The sequence below is a fragment of the Erinaceus europaeus genome, chromosome 6 (assembly GCF_950295315.1).
Source record: "Erinaceus europaeus chromosome 6, mEriEur2.1, whole genome shotgun sequence".
NCBI classification, from domain to species: Eukaryota; Metazoa; Chordata; class Mammalia; order Eulipotyphla; family Erinaceidae; genus Erinaceus; species Erinaceus europaeus.
This window is the reverse complement of record NC_080167.1, coordinates 51544774-51564459: the sequence shown is the minus strand read 5'-3', so window position 1 is coordinate 51564459 and position 19686 is coordinate 51544774. Positions and strand designations below refer to the sequence as shown.

The following is a 19686-nucleotide window of genomic DNA, read 5'->3' as shown; positions in this document are numbered from 1 at the left end:
GAAATGAGCACACAGTGTGGTCTGGGAGGTGGTGCACTGGATAAGGCTTTGGTCCTGGATAAGGCATGAGGTCCTGAGTTCAATCCCTGACAACACATGTATCAGAGTGATGTCTGGCTCTTTCTCTTTCTCCTCCTATCCCTCTCATTAATAAAAAAAAAAAAAAAAAAAAACGAGCACACAGACCTGTGCTAGGCTGACAGTGCTCAGATTATTCCTACCCTTGTTCTTGCCTGAAGGATAATGCTGGAATGTAAGTTAATGGGGGGGGGGGGGGGCATGGTGGTAGTTGGTGTTTACTGAGTAGCTCTCTTGTCAAGTTACTGGTTTGCAGCACTGTGGACTTGTTAGAAATCACCTGGGGTGGGATGATTCTTTAAACTGACCACAGCCAGGCCCTCTTCCTCAAAGGCTGCAACTGACTGAGTTGGCCAGGGGCCAGGCAGTTGTTGCTTTGAAAGGGTCCTTGTCTTGGTTCAAATTGTAGATAGGGTGGGAATCACAGGGTTCCTATGGTAGGTGAATTATAGAACAGTCTACATCACCTTCCAGTTCAAAGTCTTTCTCCACCATATTCCTCTCTTAGTGCTGGGGAACCAACTGCCAGAGAAGGCATTCTGGAATTTCCAGAACAAATGAACTTAAAAAAAACAAACAAAATACTGAAAACTCTTCTGGGTTCTCTCTCTCTGTCTCTGTCTCTCTTTCAAAATACAGAGAGAGGGAGAGTGAGACCACAGCACCAACGTTTCCTTCAATATGATGGAAACTTGCTTGATGCACATGGCAAAGCAGTATATTACCCAAGTGAGCTATTTTGCTGGCTCATCGTACCATTCTTAAGCACTTTATTTCTATTCTTAAATATTGCAGTCCTATGTAACAACTTTGTCATTCACAGCATCTCAAAGTTAAGTACACTGTGTCAGCAAGATAGCTCACCTGGGTAGGATACTGCTTTGCTACACATGCTATGTGAGTTCAGGCCCAGAACCCACTGTTGGGGGAAGCTTTGGTGACATGGTGTCTTCCCCCATCCTGAAAAACTTAGTCTGGAGCACTGGAGCCCTGTGACGACAGAAACCCTCACAGAGAGAAACAGGATTGTAAGGGTACAGTGTCAGGAAGTGCTAGACAGTACAACTTTGAAAACCATCATTTTAATCAGTGCTATTTTTATATTTTCTATATTTATATTTCTATATTCTATATTTCCGTTTCTATAAATTGTCTCCTGTAAGTAGAAAATGTCTAAAGCAGGTGATGACATTATTTTTAAATTCTAAAGGGCAACAGTGTGACATCCCCAGGATTTATCACTCTGAGCTACTCCTGTGCAGACAGATGCCCACACACAGAAAAAGAAGTGAGATGGAGAGAGACTTACAGAGGAAGGCTAATCCAGGCTTCTTTACTTCAAATCAGAGTCCTCACACCTGAAAATGCAGAAATGGAATAAGGCAGATAAATGATGGCTTTGAATATCAACTATCTGACACAAAAGCAGTAAATATCCCTTAAGAGCTTCCAAGCCAGGTACGGAAATTATAGATTCTGAACTCCAAGGTGAAGTCAGTGACTCAGTCTGGAAACAGCCTGCTTAGTGTTTATCCTGTCTTCCCTTTGACCTTAAGCTGTGTGCAAACATGCACATGCTGTAGGCATCACACAACCCAGCGGCTTTTTATGTAGATTGGTCCCAGGCAGATACCTCCATCTAAACAGCTGGAGAGAGAATGGTGGTTGAGTTGCTCAAAACCTCAGAGCCTCACGTCTCTCTTCCTTAGTGCAAAGCAAAATACATTGAGTGCTTATGCAGCTGACATAAGACATCTCTGCCAAATAGTGTCAGCTCACAACTTATAGCTGTATCTGTTTGCTAGACTTGTTTGTTTTTGGTGCTGCTAGGGCCTCACACAGCATGATTTCACTGTTCTCAGGCTGCTTTCTCATCCTTTTTATTTCAGAGAAATGAGAGGAGAGTCAGCCATGGGGCTGTGGTGCTCCCAAGTAGTGTTGGAGTTTGAGCCTAGGGCCTCATGCATTGTGAGGCAGGGACCCTGCTGGATGAGCTATCTCCCAACCCTGTTACCAAAACATATTTCTCCTGTAAGAGCAGAGCCCCCTCTGGTCACAGGGTCAAAGCTGAGTGTATATAGACGGACTGACTTTTCACGAGATTCCATCCAGCTCAGGGCTGTTTAGTGCCCACAACCCTGCAGAAGGGTGGCCACTGTTCATTTGCTGAGAGTTTCAGTACCCCAGAGAGGTACTGTTCTAGAAAATGGAGTAGAAATGAATGCTGGAAGCTGTGTGGCAATACCTGAGCTGGGGGACCTCCCTGGCTGTGGGTCTGATTCTTCCAAGAATGCTTTTTACTGTAATCCAGACACACTTACTAAACCACAGCCTCACTGACCCTCAGAGCTCCCTGAGGTGTTAGACCCCAGGACACAAGTCCCAAGAGCAGCTCTGACATCCATTACTGGTGTAACCTTGGTCAGTCGCCTCTTGACCCCTCACTGGCTTTGTCCTCTAAAGGAGAGGGAGCAGGGTCCAGCCAGGCTGTTGGGACTGGGAATAACAGTCCCACTGGAGAAGGCAGGAAGTTACTCAGAGGAGGTTAATGAGAAACTTGGTGACTCAGTCCAGGGGACCAGAGGAAGACCAGGCTCCCTGAAGTCCCAGAAAGACTCAGAGCCACTCCATCTAGCTTCCTCTCCAGCCTTTATTTCCTCCTCATGTGGAGAGCTGTCCCCACCCATGAGCCAAGCTGACAACACTGAGCCCTTGTCAGGGAGAAAAGCCAATGGAGTCAGGTCCCCTTGGCTGTCCCTCTCTGGGACATAGACTGGGCATCGAGGACAGGAGTCCCTCCACGCTGGCCTTCAAGCTGCACACAGAAGTGGGATCAGCGGGATTTATGAGCTGCTCTCTTTGCCTCCCAGGTAGATTTATGTATTAGGACTCTGATCCCAGAAAGGGGAGCTGAAGGGCTGTGATCATAGGAACTCACAGCCAAGTCTGTCAGACAGCCAAGAATCCATTTGGATAGTACACTGCTTTGTCATGTGCATAACTCAGGTTCAAGCCCAGCCTCCACCAATGAAGGAAGATTCAGTGCTATGCTTCCTTCCCTTCCCTCTCTGCCTCTCTGTCTCCATGTAAAAAAATAAAAGAATCAAGAATCTATGTTCACAGTATTTGGAGGTGGCTTGTCTTCAGTATATGAGGCCCTGTGTTCAAGGTCCTGTGTTCAAGCCCCAGCATCACATAGAACCATGGATGGTAGAGTGGTTTTGTTGGTCTCTCTCCTTATCTCTACAATAAAGAATAGAAAAAAAAATAGCCTGGAGAGAGGCCACTCAGCAGTGGTATCCTGTATGTGCAAGATCCTGGTTATCACCCTCCAAAAGTCAGGGCCCCAGTGATGGTGGCCGACACAGGCTCAAGGAAGCCACTTCCAGGTGGTTTATTTCCACCTTCCTTTCAGGCAAGCCCACGTCATTGAGGCTACTCCTTTACCACCGTCGTGCTGTGTGTTAGCTTCAATGGACAGCTGCCATGAACTGAGACTTCTGGGTCTCTGAGGGAGGACAGAAGTAGCACTTGTTCTCATGTCCTTTGTGAAAAGAAAGCACACCTGTGTGGTGTTCAGGATGAGGAAAGAGTTGGTTTTATCCTTCTTATTTACAGTTCCATAGCTACATGTTTGTAAAATGTCACCTGCTTGTAAAGTTACTACCCACCAATGACTAAAGAAGGGCTGCTCCAGCTAATTGGCTGCCCATGTAGAAAGGAACATACTTGGAGGCTGCAGTCATGGGCCGGGTGCCCTGGACTTCTGTTTCTGCTTTCTTCTCTACTTGCTATGTGGCCTTGGGTTATTTCACCAGGAAGAAAATCCCCCGCTCCCTCTTCTCCTCTGGCAGGATGCTGAGAGATCAGTAAAAGGGTTGCAGAGCCTACTGAGGATGCCCAGATGCTGTGCATTAGAGAGACCTTGGCTTAGTAGATATTAATTAATCCTTTGATTATCGACAGGCTGCATGTTTTAATTGTTTTTTTGTTTGTTTGTTTGTTTTACCAGAGCACTGCTCATCTCTAGTGGTGCAGGGGATTGAACCTGGGACTTTGGATCCTCAGGCATGAGAGTCTCTTTGCATAATCATTATGCTATCTACCATCGCCCATGTTTTAGTTTTAATTAGCTTCTTGGGCATAATGGCCCATTGGGGACAGACAGAATCTACCTCAGCCTATTGTTGCAAAGCTCATGGGCATCTGCGGCTGGTAGCAGGTTGTGATGGCTGGGGAGCCTCCCCTGCAGGTACCAAGTCACAGGGGGTCCCCAAATCAGGCAAAGCCTGTATGCATATAGTTAGCAGGGTTCCTAGTATCACATGAATGTGCCCATAGCTCTTATTCAGCCACCCCCCTTTATTGGAGGATGGACAGGCATCACCTCTAATCCCAGGACAAAAGGCCCCAGGGGTAGAAACACCCACTTTCTCTGAGAGGCAGAGCATTACTGTGAGGGGTGATGGCCCAAGGGTTCCCAACTGCCTCCCTTCCCCACCCCCAGGGTGCCAGGCTCCTCAGTGTGTCTCCCCAAAATGAAGGAAGAAAGGGCAGGACACGGTGGCCCCGTGGACACTTCCTTGACCCTACTCATGTTGCACTGTGACAGTCCTGCCTAAGAAACTATCTGTGTAGCTGGGGAGAGTGTGCAGTGGTAGTGCACAGGAGTGCCAGGTTCAAGCCCCCCAGATCACCACTTGTCAGGGCTGAGTGGAATGCTAGCTAAAAGCGAAAAAGAGAAATTTGTTCAGGTACCTCTATCTACCGTCTCCTCTCAGTGCTTCATTTGCAATAAGAACCCAGATTGGAGCAGACATGGGAGAACCCTGCTACTCTGCACCCCAGCAGCAAACTCTCCAGACGGCACACCCTCCTAGGGGGAGCCCATGGCAAGGTGAGGGGGTTGATGCCTAGAGCAGAATGGGGTGGGGCAGCCATGGCAGAGTTAGATGACTTTGTTCAGGTCATGGGAAGTCTTGATTTTCAGGAAGATTCTTATAGCCCTTCTGTTTTGCAATGACTGGGATGAGGCTAGGGGGACTACCTGGCGACTACCCCATCTCCTCTGGGTATCAGGCTCTGGGGGTCAGCAGACAATGAAAGTCTTCACTGGGCTTCCCTTTCCCCTGGTTCAGAGGGAAAGGATCCCAGGGACCTGCCTGTCAGAAGTAGAGGGCCCTCAACCCCACACGCAGCTCAGCTCAGGACAGCACCACCCCCCACACACATTAACATACATACAAAGCACCAGTCTGGACTGGAGGCTCCCCTCCCCAGCCCAGGATTGTAGTTTGCAGGGGCCTTTCAAGGAGGGCACAGCAGGGCATCAAGTTGAATGTGCTTTAAGGTTCACATCCCAGCTTAGTCCTGGGCAAGGTGGGCATAGGCCTCCTCAGGCACCTGCCTACCAGCTGGCCCTTCCTGCAGAGAAAAGAGGGGGTCAGTCCCCAGACTTCTGTGAGAGTCCAGCCTACAGATACTGGATTTTTTTCTTCTTAGTCCCAGCATTAGGGTTGGAGGCAGGGAATTGAGGAAAGAAATGATTTTGGTGGTTTGGGTTATTCTCTCCAGTTTGCCAAGGCTTGGAGAGAAGCACCTAGGAATAAGTTCATGTGTGGACTCTGCCAGCTGCTGAGGGGCATTTTCCAAATGGGGAAAATGAGCTAAAGGACACAGAGTCACATGCCAGGGACATGAAGCAACCTGGAAGTCGGGATACCTAGCTGCAGGATCAGGAGTGGCAGGGACAAGAATCTGCTGGCTCTGGGTCTTTCCTGATTGTGGCTAAGCTCAAACTGAAGGCCTTGAAATAGCAGAGACACTCAAGTATCTCAGTAAGGGATTGATCGAGGTGGAGTGTGGATGAAGGGAGATTTGAGGTGACTTGGGTAACAAGTTTCACTCAGCTGGCATTTCATCTGTGAGCTGATGGACCCCAAGGCCATCTGAGCTAGGCTAGGGTTTTCCATTGTTCCTTGCTTCCTTGAAATGTCCCTCCATGTGCACACACAAAAATGAAATAAAAGGGAGGAAGGACTGAGCCAGTTTTCTTTGGGTTTTCGCATGAAATGTACTCTGTGCCCTAGACGAGGAAACCTCTCTCTGTATAATGAAAGATACTGGATGTTCTCTTCTCCCTGCTACTCAGGGAGACAGTAAACTCATAAAACTGTCCAGCAAGTTGTGACATCAGAGAATGCAGCCAGCTCTAATGGTGAAGTCCGGGTGCGGGATGGCGGGAGGGGGGGGGGCATGCTGGGATACTAAGGACATTGGAGTTTTTTTTTTAATTTTTAATTTTTTAAAAAATATTTTTATTTTCCCTCTTGTTGCCCTTTTTTTTTATTGTTGTAGTTATTATTGTTGTTGTTGATGATGATGTCGTTGTTTTTGGATAGGACAGAGAGAAATGGAGAGAAGAGGGTAAGACAGAGTGGGGGTAAGAAAGATAGACACCTGCAGACCTGCTTCACTGCCTGTGAAGTGACCCCCCCTGCAGGTGGGGAACCAGGGGCTCAAACTGGGATCCTTAAGCAGGTCCTTGCACTTTGTGCCATGTGTGCTTAACCTGCTGCACTACCACCCCTGGGGACATTTTTAAAGAGACGAAAACCTGAGAGGGTAGGGGGAGCAAATGAGACCCTAAAAACTCAAGGTAGTTATCTGAGAAAGTAGCCTCCATAGAGGAGGAATTGGCCACCACCATGTGCAAGAACTGGACTCCTGCTTTGCCCTTCTTTGGGCAAATGCCACTCAAATACCAGACACTGAGTATGGGTATAGACAAGTGTCTGTGAGACTGTACACTCTGATACTTTCTGAGAGTTCAGTAACTTTCTTACTCTTTGGAAGACACTCCCATGCCAAACAGTGCTGCAGTTCTTACTCTCAGATCTCCAGGAAGCTTGCCTTGGGAGGGCCAGCTGAGGGAGCCCCTAGTGGCAAGGGGGAAGGTGCCCCCTCATTTTTCAGAATGCCTTCATGCCACCCCTGACCCCCCCCCCCCACACACACACACACAGTGAGCCCTGGTAGAGAGCCTGTGGCCCTAGCTGGACTCTTGGTTCCTGGTTCCTTTGTGTTGAGGAAAGCAGCCTGGCTGGTCAGGCTCCTAATTGTTATCTTGTTGCCTATTCCCCCCTCCCTCCCCCAAATAAGGTCAAAGCAGCCCCCGCCCTCCCGCCCGCCTAGGCTGGGCGAGTCACAGGCTCTGCATATTAGCGGCAGGAAGTGGAGTCCCAAGGGCAGGCTGGGAATTTGAGTGCCTTCCCATTTCAGCACCAGCAAGGAGGAAGTGTGGTTCAGCACTCCAGACTGAGCCCTGCTGCTCCCACTCCCTTGCCCTCCCTCCTCCCCGCCTCCCACTCCTACACCCCCCTCCCTTCCAGCCCTGCAACTTGGAGGGAAAAGTCTGCAGTCCTGGGGTCTGTCTTGGAGAATTCAACAAAGGCAACCAGAGAGAAGGATTTGTTCTGTTCCATATAAGAAACCTGCAGGGGAAAAAATCACATCCAAGTCAAGTCGCCTGGGTTTTGGAACTGAAGAAGGGTGTGTGTGTGTGTGTGTGTGTGTGTGTGTTCGTGCACACGTGTGTACACAGCACAAACAACTCTCACTCCACTCCCAGCTTTGGCTTTGATAAGGACACTGCCAGCTGTACAAACCCAGCTGCACAGCCGGAGGACCTCAGGACCAGACTCCCTAAACTTAGTCTGCATTGTTTTCTGTCCAGATATTCCAATGGAGACAGTTGGAGAACCTGTATTTCCGGGAAAAGAAGTTTTCTGTGGAAGTTCATGATCCACGTAGGTAAGTTAGAAAAGTTCTGTGTTTCTTTCCAGGGGATGCCCAGCTGGCCAGGATTTTATTTATCTTACCGTTTTTGTGCTGTCATTGTTCATGTTCATTTTGGCGGGGAGAGGGGTGGTTGATCATGAGGAGTAGAGTTCATAGGAGACAGTCAAGCATTGTTTGGTGTCTGTTGGCAAATGCAGTTGATCCAAGAATATATGTGTGTGTGCCCACATGCACACGTGTGAATTCAGCAATTTCACGACTGCCTCCACTACATGTGTGACTTGCTCAGGTGTGTGGCCTTGTCTTCACATGCCAGGGTATTTTCAGGAAAGATTTTGTAGTCTTTGTAACAGACGCCCAGTGACACAGGGCTGTGATCTGAATCTGATTAGGGAGATTTGCCAGAGTGGAGAGGCTGAAGGATGGATTGTCAGGACTTCTGTAATGTCTTGGAACCAGCAATAGTGGATCCTTGGAGCAGTTGTGCTAAATTGTTTTGAGGAGCTGTGATCTGAGAGTGTTGGGGTGTGGGGTGGTGCAATTAAAATAGCAGCTCTTTTCCTGCACAGCACCTCCTGTCATTCCTAGAAAACACTGGTGTAAAAGCCCACATACTATTATTATTATATTCTAAAGCCCACATTATTATTATTAATATTTTTATTTTATTGAGTAGAGACAGAGAAATTGAGAGGGGAGTGGGAGGGAGAGAGAAAGAGATACCTGCAGAGCTGTTTCACTGATTGTGAAGCTTTCCCCCAGCAAGTGGGGACCACGGGTTTGAACCCAGGTCCTTGTGCACTGTTATGTGTGTGCTTAACCAGGTGCGTCACCAGCTGGCCCTTAAAAGTCCACACTAAGTCAGATGCCAAACAATAGAGTCTTTGCTTAGAATACAATAGGCCCTTTCTGGAAGGTTCTAGGGGCAGCCTGTTCTGTCTTTCCATTTTTAGTCTGCCAGTGTTCAGAAGTAGCGATATTGGGTCCCAAAATCAGGCTTGACACCTAAGACCAGATCACTTTTGCTAGCTCCAAAAACAAGGTTACATAACAGCAGTCTGGACTTGACTCTAGCAGGGCGCTGACAAGAGGTATACTCAGTTGTTGAGAGCAGAGTTGGCCCAGCTCCCTGGCACAAGGCTGTGTGCTGCCCTGTCTCCCAAGGTGCCTGCCCACAGCCCAAGGCAAAGGCCTGTGTGTGCCCTCCTGTAGCCAAAGATAACCCCACCATGTACTCTACACAGAACAGGCCCCTACTGTCCATAGCAACTGCTCCAAACTCAGTCCTTTGCTGGAAGAACGATGGCTAGAGGCAAGAGGCCTTGTCTAGTATGTCTTGGGATCCTTCTGAGCATCTCAGGGCCCAAGCAGCCTGTGAAGGAGGAGCCCGGTTTAAAGGTTGGGCAGTGATAGAAGAGTGCTGGAAATAATCTTCCAACCCTTGGGGTAGCCCATGCTTTCTTCAGCTGCTCTGTAGCTGAGTAGATTCTCCAGAGAATGAGAGGAGGGGACACTTTTGTGGTGAAGGGGGATGGATGCACCACCTTGGTTAGATGTAGATAATGGGGCATGTAACAGAGTGAAAGCAAGAAGTGGGGTCATTCCTGGGTCCATGCTCCCACTGGGTTAAAGGACAGGAAAGCTGTCGGGAGGAGATGGAATACGGAGCTCTGGTGGTAGGAATTATGGTATTGTCACTGTTTCCATTTTATAAATAAATTTTAAAAAATAAAAGATAATTTTTTAAAAAGTGAGGTCATTATAGGGACTGAGCAGCAGGTAGACACTCCTTCAACTCCACTAGAAATTCTGCTCACCTGCAGCTGCACCTGGGCAAGTCCTCCAATAGAGGGGGAGAGGATGAGAGGGTGTGTGTGTGTGTGTGTGTGTGTGTGTACGTGTGTGTGTACACGTGCTTGGGCTTTCTCTGTGGGTCTGTCACCCTCTCTGTGAGGCGACACTAAGTCCCATCTCCAAGGTTCCACAGGCAGGAAACTTTCCTAACTTCACTTGTTGCTGTGAATAGGGGACTTTAGCTGCTCAAAGGGCTGTGATCCAGCTCCCACCCTTACAGTGGCTTCTGTGTTGAGCTCTGCATTTGGGATGCTGTGTGGTAGAAGGAAATCTTGGGAAACAGGTAGCAGTGGTACCTAATTCACTGAATGTTTCCTCTGAAGGCACTGCTCGGGACTCACAGCCTACTGGGGGCTCAGAAAGGGGGTGCCACGAGTTCTGCAGGTGGGCAGCCTACTCAGGCTTACAGTGAGCTGGTTGTTGGTGGAAGTGGAGGTGGGATTGGAGACCAGGAAGCCTGGCTTCCAGGCTGGAGCCTTATCACTGTGCAGTCCTCAGGCACCGGGCACCAGATGGCACAGGCCATAGATGCTGAAGGTTCCTGAAGGCAGGCTGGTCAGGAGGGGCTTTCTGAGAAAGGGTCAAGCTGAACTGTCTTAGGTGGGACTTCAGCTGGTTAAAGTTGGAAAGAAGAAAGGAGAGGGAGGCTAAGGAGCTGCTAGCTTGCTCATGTCTGCTCGCGGGAAGCAGCTTTCTGTGAGCCCAGAGGCCACAGGGAGGCCTGAAGAGGCCAGGGAAAGTCTCCCCAGATGTCACAAGTGAAAGCCCAAATCAGCTATAACTTTAAAGGCACCTTTTCCAACCAGGAAGATACCACAGTGATCACACACCAAACTGCACACCCACGGCCCCAGAGGTCCCAGGTTCAATCCATGGTACCACCATATGCTGGGGCTGAGCAGTGTCCTCTCTCTCTCTCTCTCTCTCTCACTCTCTCTCTCTCTCATATAAAAATAGTCTTTTTTGTTAAAGTCTTTCCCAATATGTGCAAAGGGATTTCTGTGAGACTGCTTTAATGGCAGAGCCAAAACCCCCAAGCCCAGTAGTCGACCTTGACCTTCAGTGAGTTTTCTTTTCATGACCCCATGATGCTCCTCACATGTAGCATCCCTCGCTAGCGTCACGTTTGTTTGGAGCAGTGAATATGCATCTAATTACCAAGCACTGAGAAGGCTCAGGAGTCAGCCCCCATCCCAAACCAGAAAGGGAGTCCAACTGAAATGATGGTAACAAGCTCCCCAGAGAGTCCTGCCATGGGAGTGGCATCCACGGATCTATCTGGTGAGGAAGGGAACTCACACAGGGCAGGGGGATTCCCAAATCCCTGGGCATAGATGAGATAGCATCTTGTCCTTGCCCTGCAGTGCACAGGAGACTTGGGGGTTAGCGCTTCTATCTCAGCATCCTCACTGGATACCTGTTCCTTCCCTTTCTCCCTCTCCCTGTACTTAATAATACCAAGCAAGCCCAGAAGTCAGCTCAGAGAGTGCCTGTTAAGTGCTCTCATCACAAAAGGATGAGAGCCACTGGCGGTGAAATAATTATCTTGACTGCATTGTTTCACTATGTACACAGAATCATCATGTTGTGCCCCTTCCATTACACCATTTTTATTTAAGAGAACAAAATAACTGGTGGTGGATATGGTGTATCACATATATGTGGGTGTAAGACAAAAAGCAGAAATTGTATAGATGTCAGATGAATTCAAGAAAATGAGAGGATGGCCTTTAGCCACCAGTTTTCCTGAGCGGGTGTGTGCACGCATGTACACATGTGTGCCCATGTATATGCATGTGTGTGGGCTTGCATGTAAGCAAAAAGCAGGAAAGATGGCCTTTGGTTTTTTTTAATTTATTTTATTTTATTTTATTTATTTATTCCCTTTTGTTGCCCTTGTTGTTTTATTGTTGTAGTTATTATTGTTGTTGTCATTGTTGTTGGATAGGACAGAGAGAAATGGAGAGAGGAGGGGAAGACAGAGAGGAGGAGAGAAAGATAGACACCTGCAGACCTGCTTCACCGCCTGTGAAGTGACTCCCCTGCAGGTGGGGAGCCGGGGTTTGAACCGGGATCCTTATGCCGGTCCTTGTGCTTTGCACCACCTGCGCTTAACCCGCTGCGCTACAGCCCAACTCCCCGAAAGATGGCCTTTGGCTGCCAGTTCCTCTGACTAGGCATACCTGTGTGCTTGTGTGTACATGAGTATTTACACAGAAATTCATCTTCACCTTCACACCTTGTTCTAGAAGACTACTAGACTTGAGCAGGTTTTCAGGAAAGCTGGTGACCAGTACATGGCTTTACCATGAAAATGGCTGAAGCACCAACTCTTGCCTCCCCAGGGCCTCAGTGACAAGGAGGACGTTTGGGCACAGCGGCATTGCAGTGCACACATGGTACGCGTGTCCAGCACTCATCAAGTCCATCTGGGCGATGGCCATCAGCCAGCACCAATTCTACCTGGACAGGAAGCAGAGCAAGGTGAGCGCCTCAGCGGGGCTTCCCCATCCTTCACTGGCTAGAGTGAGTCCACATGACCTACACTGGATTTCGTGGTTCTGGCCTGTGATCTGGGTGTTGCTGAAGGCTCTGTGCACAAGTCAGGACTTGCTTTCTCAGGCTGAGGCAGAGAACAGGATGGATTCAGTTAGAAGGCAGAGTTTGTGCAGCTGGGTGAAGGCTACTTCCCACAGCCAGGTGGGAATACCCCACTGCTTCCAAACCCGGTGAAATTCCCAGTAGCTAGCTTGCAGGCAAGTCCTTCTGGAAAATTTAAACAGTTGGCATATTTTTTTCTTTTCTTTTGGTGGGGGGAGTAAGTGGGGAGGGGTGGGGAATGTAACCATTTTCAACTCACAGACACCACCTAACTGTTTAGGATAATTGTTGTGAAAAACCCTCCAGGCTTTTCCAACTGCCAACTCTGTTTAAAATAAAATGAAGTGCAAAACTGGAAACATTAAAAAAAAAAAAAAGCAATAGCCATACTTCTTTAAGGTGTAGCCAGAGCCTGGGGCCTGGGTACACAGCCCTCCTCTGAGGACGTAGCCCCACTCCCCGCTGCAGACAGGAGGTGTGTTTTCTGGTGGGTGGGAGAATGCCAGCACTCAGGTTCACACACAGCTCTGTCAACACAGTAGCCTGTAGCCTTCTCCCTTCCTCCCTTCCCCAGCCTCCCCTCCAGCCACTCCCATTCATTCCCCCTCAGGTGAAGCTCAGTCCTATCAAGATGGGCATCTCTCTCTCTCGGGATGCTGCTTGGGGGCGGTGGAATGTAGAGCCACCTACCCAGTGAGCCTGACCTTGGCTACTGGCCCAGGCATTACCACCTCCCAAGGGAGGCTTTCACCCAGGGTGTGAGTTCTTAGGAGGAGAGGTGGTGGCAGGCCCTGGGACTTCCTTGAATGGGCACCATCTTGGATCCTGATGACTCATCCTTCCCATTTTCCTTTCAGATGAGAGTTGCTCTTTCTCTTACTTGGTGAGAGGAATGGAGGGCAAGAGCTGGGATGAAGGTATAGGTCAGAGAGAGAGAATGAACAAGAAGACAGGAAAGGACTTTTCCTCTGTCAGTGGTCACTTCCTCCTTTGGAACTGATTTTCTCCTCCATGGAATCTCCCGGGCCTTTTTCTGGGGTGAATGGGCACAGGAGGCCTGTTTGTTGCTGGGAAGGATGAGAGTATTCCGCAGCTCTCCTGGCAGTGTTGGCTGAGCCTTTGGCTTGAGGTTTGGCGGCCTGATTAGATCAAAACAAAGGAAGCCAAAACGTTTTTGAGTCATGCTTTAGAGGGAGACAGGCGCGTGGGTGTCAGCATTCCCGGTGGCCAGAGCTGGAGATCAGAGCCTTGGGATGGCCGTCCCTTCCTGCATGACACTCACGGACTGTTGGGGAGTGGTCATGAATCGGGGACCAACTCTTGTACCCCACTGCCAAGACCTCCTTCAGGCAGAGCCCACACACAGATGACACAAATCTGGGAGAGGGGAAAGAACGTTTTTCCATCTGGTGCTGGGTTTTTACAGAATATCTTGTGGATCACTCTTGTGGAGGCTGGTTCTTGGGACCTGGGCCCCTGTTTTTGGAGGCATTCTTGTCATTGGGTTGACAAGTCACCCACTGAGGCAACAAGCAAACCTCACATACTAATGATTCCCTTTTTTGAGGGGGTGGAAGTGAGGAGGGGGTCCTAAGGACAAAACCCAAGGCCTCACACACACAAGGCATGCACTAAAGACCACTTCCCAAGAAATTTCTTCTAAAAGGGCAAAGTAAATGCCTATAGCAATGGGCACATTTTGCAGCTGTCCCTAAGGGGACCTGTCCCCTCAGGCACAGAAGGAAGCAATGGTCTTCCTAGGAGCAGACCTTCTCCTCAACCAGTTTGTCAGTCTGCAGGGACAGGAGAGGAATGAGTAGCCCATCTGGAAGTTCAGTGTCCCATGTCCCAGGTCAAGTCTTTCTTTGTAATACATTGTTGGGGGATGAACCTAGAGCCTTGGGCATGTGACACTGCTGAGCAGCCTCCTCAACCCAATTTCCTATTCTTAATTTAGGGTGAGGGGAGATGAGAGAGAGAGAGGCACCACAGCACTACTCTACCATCCAAGGAGTTTCTTGAGGTGCCATCCATGGTGTTGCCATGTAGTGCTCCCATGTGGTGTTGGGATTGGAACTGAAGGTTTCACTCATAGTAAGCGTGCACGCTACTGAGTGAGCTATCCCTGGCTCCCTGAACAAATTTTCTTGGAGCACAGAGGAGGAATGGAAATCCCTGATGACACCATATTTGCAAAATTGCATTAACAGAAACATGTTATCTTTTATTATAATCACTATTAAACCCATCATTCTGCTTCTGGCCAACACTTGCATAAAGTTTAGATTCTTTAAGAGCTCCCAAAATCAGCCTTAATAAAATTCCTCTTGAGATTGGCATTACAACACCTTTCTTCTCTGGAATGGCAGGCTCTGTAAAAAGGTGATATGATCCACCTCCAGGGTGTAGGATGGCTTCTGGGTGAGTGGCAGCAGCCATGCCTGGGAGGAGAAGCTTCCAGAGATTTCCAGACCGACAGTGTTGCTAGCCTTTTGGCCATTTCTTCCCACTCAACTGCATGAGGCTGGGCCAGCCTCTTCTCTCTGAAGTGCTTCAGCAGAGCCCAGCCCTTCCCCTCCCCCTCCCCCTCAGTGATGCTTATCTCTGAGAAGCAAGTATGGTCTGGTGCTTTGAGTCAGCAGAGCTGGGCAGCCAAGGAGTCTCCATCTCTTCCCCCAGCACTCAGTCCTTATCCTTCAGAGTCATTATGCAGATGGTTTAAGAACATCCCTCCATCTCTCATGCACTCGTGCAAATACACACACTTCCTGCCGTCAACAGAGTTAGAAAGGAGAGATCATGTTAATCTGGTTCCTGTGTCTTGTTTAGAATGATGGATATGCATTCCAGGGTATCAGTCACAAGAGGTAACTTCTAGGCCAGAAGATGGCTTACCTGGTAGAGCTACTGTTCTTAAGACCCTGGGTTCAAGCCCCCAAACTACATGGGACTACTATAGATGGCACCAGGAGAACTCCAAGGATGGAGGAGCAACACTGTGGCCTCGGTCTCTCTCTCTCTCTCTTTCTCTTTCTCTCTCTCTCTCTCATCTGCCTACCTGTCTCACGCTTCCCCTCTCAGCAAATAAGATTAAAAAGTTAGCTGTCAGTTACTTTTTCACATTTTATTTTCTGTTTCTGAGATTCATGTGGAAGTGGAAGGGCCCCAGTGTCCTTTATGAAGAATGACATCCCCCATAGTATCATGCCAAGTTTCCTCATTGAGCAAATTCCTGTCAGACCTCAATTCACGTCCATTGGCCTTTGCCTGTGTTACATTATTTAGTCCTGCTCACAAGGCTGTGACTTGGGTCATAATTCTCCTTTGTATAGACTGGGGCCTGAGTGTTAGAGTAGTTGAAGAGCAAGGTCAAAGAGTGATTCACTGGGGAAAGCCCAGCTTCCACTCCTGTCTAAGTCTGGTCCTTCATCTCCAGGTGAATCAGCCTTGAATTAAAGTGTCTTTAGGAATTACTGTGACAGAACCATGATGCTGGCCCCTGAAGATGGGTGCCAGAGGAGAGGGACTTGGGGGAGGAGACATAGGCAACTTTGCTCTGAGCCAGCACCCAGGCAGGGCCTGCCCCCAGGGGACCTTTTAGGGAGAAGGAATCTGGGACTTAAGACAGAAGCTGGCTCAGGGGACTCAGAAGCTGACTCAGTAGGGTTAAACACACATGGCACAAAGCACAAGGACTAGCATAAGGATCCCGGTTCAAGCTCCCGGCTCCCCACCTGCAGGGGAGTCGCTTTACAGGCAGTGAAGGAGTCTTTCTCTCCCCTCTGTCTTCCCATCCTCTCTCGATTTCCCTCTGTCCTATCCAACAATGACAACATTAATAACAACAGTAATTACAACAACAATAAAACAAGGGCAACAAAAGGGAATAAATAAATAAATAAATATTTAAAAAAGAAGCTGGCTCAGCTCTAGAAGCAGGGAGGAAAGTTGGGAACAACGAGGGGACAGAAAGGGCATGATGGGGAAGCCAGGTACCCACTGAGCCAAGCAAACCAGGCCCTGCTGCTTCCTCTGCTCCTGGGGCTGCTTAACCTGTTGGCATAAATGGAAGGATTAGGACAGGAAGTTGCTTTGTCACCAGTGTGGCAAAAACATAGAGTCTGGAAGATAGTCAAGGCCTCAGGGCACAGGCTATCCAGGCACCTGGGTGGGAGGAAGATTGGCAATGAGGCCGGCAGGCCAGCAGTGGGACTGGCATCCTGGGGCCTTCACAGGCTGTCCTCTGCTACCTTCCTTCAGTATATGGGCAGTCACTGTCCCACTCCTGCAGAGGCTGCTGGGGCATGGCGATGGACCCAGGGAGGCAGACGTAAAGGAGGCCACCACAGGGATAGATATCTGTTTGTTAAATTTCAAGACTGCTTGCATGTAAGTGGTTTCTGTTCCATCTCAGAACTGAACACCTGTAACCTGCCTTTCACACTCTAGTCTAAAATTCATGCGGCACGGAGCCTGAGTGAGATTGCCATTGACCTGACAGAGACAGGGACACTGAAGACCTCCAAGCTGGCCAACATGGGGAGCAAGGGGAAAATCATCAGCGGCAGCAGTGGGAGCCTCCTGTCCTCAGGTGAGCAAGCCTTTGGTTGGTTCTCTGCCTGTGAGCTGGAGATTTGGTTTTCTGTGCTTGTATAGAGTAGCTTTCCCCTCCTCATTTCATCCAGCCTAATGCCTTCAGGGCCCATCTGTTTTGGCAAAGAGCAAGCACATGAGCTTTTTTTGGCTGTATAATATTCCGCTGCGTCTCTATGCCACATTTGCTTTCTCCATCATGCATCGCTAGAAACTCAGGCTGTTTCTGTGTCTTGATAATTGTGAATAGTGCTGTGGTGGACATGGGGTTGCAGATGTCTTTTCCAGTTTCTGTTCTCTTCTTCAGATCCTAAAATGGTATTGCTGGATTGTGCAGTGATTTTAAGTGTATGAGGTCAGCTCAGGAGCTGAGTGACTTTGACCTCAGACTGTTTCTAAGGACTCACTGGTGATGCTTTTAGGATCTTGGTTTTGACTCAAAAAAAAAAATCTGGGCAACTATCTGAAGTATGGGGGGAGGAGGAGGCGGACTAGTAGCAGTAGACAGTATAAGAAGGACTCCTGGGGGCTGGGCAGTGTTGCACCCAGTAGAGCACATGTCACCATGCTCGTAGACCTGGGTTCAAGCCTCCAGTCACAAGTATTAGAGCAGTGCTGTAGTTGTCACTCCTCTCACTCTCTGCCTCTCGCCCCCTCCCTCTATCAGGATAAAAGGGGGGATGATCACTGGGAATGGTGGCATCGTGTAAGGTACAGAACTCCAGTTTACCCTGCTGGGGAAAAAATGGATTCTGGTCATACTTTTCCCATGGCCCTTCTAGAGCCTTCTGAATACAGATGTCTGAACCTCAGGAGCACCCATTCTGAGGATGGAAACTGGGGTCCCTTTATGTGTCCTTAAAGGAGAATCATTATAAGGAGGGGCTAGAGATCAGGGTCTTCTTCTTCTAGCATTTGCCCTTCTTCTGTAGCCAGTTAATGGCTTTGAAAGTGACTGGGATCCATGTGGATTCAGTTGGCTAGGAAGGATCGTCAGTTTCCCCAATGAATGGGTACTCACGGGATGCACCACGGGAAGGTCGATCCAATGCATCCCAGGGTCTTAATGCTGAGCAACACTGCATTCCATTCTTGGGTGAACTTGTCGCTACCTTAAAATGTCCAGAATGTCCAAGGAGGGCTTGTCAGAGAGCAGTAGGACAAGGAACAGCATCAGCATTTTTTGAGCACAGCACTTCTCAGCTCTGACTTGTAGTGGGACCTCTGAGCCTCAGGTATGAGGGTCTGCTGCATAAACTGCTCTGCTGTCTCCCTATCCCTAGGAGCAGCTTTTGAGGCCAGGAAGTCGAGTCTGCAAGCCCCATCTTGGTCTCTGGGCTGAGGGCAGGTCACACTGTATGGAGATGTTGGAAGGGACAGGAAGGCTCTGAGGCATCTTATCACCTGGTTGAGGTGACAGAGAAGGACAAGTTCCTTGAGGATGGAGGTGGGTGTGGCAGTGGGCAGTGAGAGGAGGTAGCAATTGTACTCTTTTGGAGATGTTAAAATATTACAGCTTCTGTGGGGTCACTCCAGGACCATACGTTAAAGCCTGATTCTTCTTGGGGACACTGCGACCTTGCCTCTAAGCACAAGGGACAAAGCAAGAAGGCCAGAGGTTTCCTCAGCCCCCAGTGTGTTTTCTGTAACTGAGAGGCTGCAGAGATGTCAAGAGCTGTGTAGGGAGCCTGCACACTGGATGAGGGGGACCTGTGTCCTCGAGAATCACAGGGGCAGTGGAAATGAAAAGAAGGGGGTTACTGGAGAAAGGACAACTTAGAATTTGGAAGGTTTGTAAACAGCAGAGGCTGCAAAATGAACTTCAAACTGAAGAAGTGGGGTCTGGGTTTGTACCAAGTTAGGGTGCCTGAATAGTCTACACACTTAGGAGCTTTTCTGGGGAAGAAAGCGAATATCTGTGAGGACAAATGCAAATGGAGGAGTGGCAGGGAGCAGCTGATGATCACATATCATGTGTGGAGAGGCAGCAACACCCCCACTGGGGTGCACGCAGTAGGTCAGGGTGGCTCCACCATGAAGCCTCCACTGACCTCTGCTCAACAAGCCTCAGGCCTTTTATTTTTGCAGAACCAAAACTTCCCACAAGTGCACTTTCATCGCTTCTGGGCTTTGTTTATTTTGTCATATAAAAAGACAGAAATTGAGAGAAAGAGAAAAACACCCCAGAAACTGGAGAAATCCCCCCCAAGTTCCATGGCACCCACATGGGGTTCCTGAGCTTGAACCTGTACAGTGTGCCTGGCAATTCTACCTTTCCAGCTATAACTGCTTTTCTTAACCCAGAGAGTCTCAGTTTTATTGGTGAAAAGAAAGGGTGCAAAGTCAACAAAAATTTGATTACTTCATTCTGCCTGCCTGAAGCCAGAGGCAGGTTTATGTGAAGAAGGGCAGGGTGGGGTTCTGCCCCAGGACCCAGGGATGTTCTTGCCCCATGTTCATGTGTCCTTCCATATATTTTTGTACAATTTGTAGACATAATGCATCTTGCAATTCTTTACTTCAGTAGAACCACCCAGGTTCTATAAGCTTAAAGCCCCACAAAGGCTGTCTCTGCCTTTCCCAAGCCCCTGGAGGGGCCCCAGGAGCCCTTCCAGTTTATCACTGCATGCCTGAGGCCCCAGTTTCATCCCAGGTCCAGCAGGTTTCCCTTTCCCCCTCCCCACTCTCCCTCTCTCCCTTCCCCCTCTCTCCCTCTCTACCCCCCCCCATAAAACTAAATTAGGGTATCTAAAGTAATTT

The 19686-nt window shown here is 48.9% G+C and overlaps 1 protein-coding gene across 13 annotated transcripts in view; it reads left to right on the top strand.

Moving 5' to 3' along the window:
* The window catches only part of FRMD4A (FERM domain containing 4A), a 593356-nt gene that overhangs the window by 538808 nt on the left and 34862 nt on the right, over nt 1-19686 (top strand). For all 13 annotated transcript variants that reach the window (XM_060192202.1, XM_060192203.1, XM_060192201.1 and 10 more), the window contains 3 exons: nt 7814-7890; nt 12078-12216; nt 16783-16924. In XM_060192202.1, coding sequence (XP_060048185.1) covers nt 7814-7890; nt 12078-12216; nt 16783-16924 — 358 coding nt within the window. The remainder of the gene's footprint in view (nt 1-7813; nt 7891-12077; nt 12217-16782; nt 16925-19686) is intronic.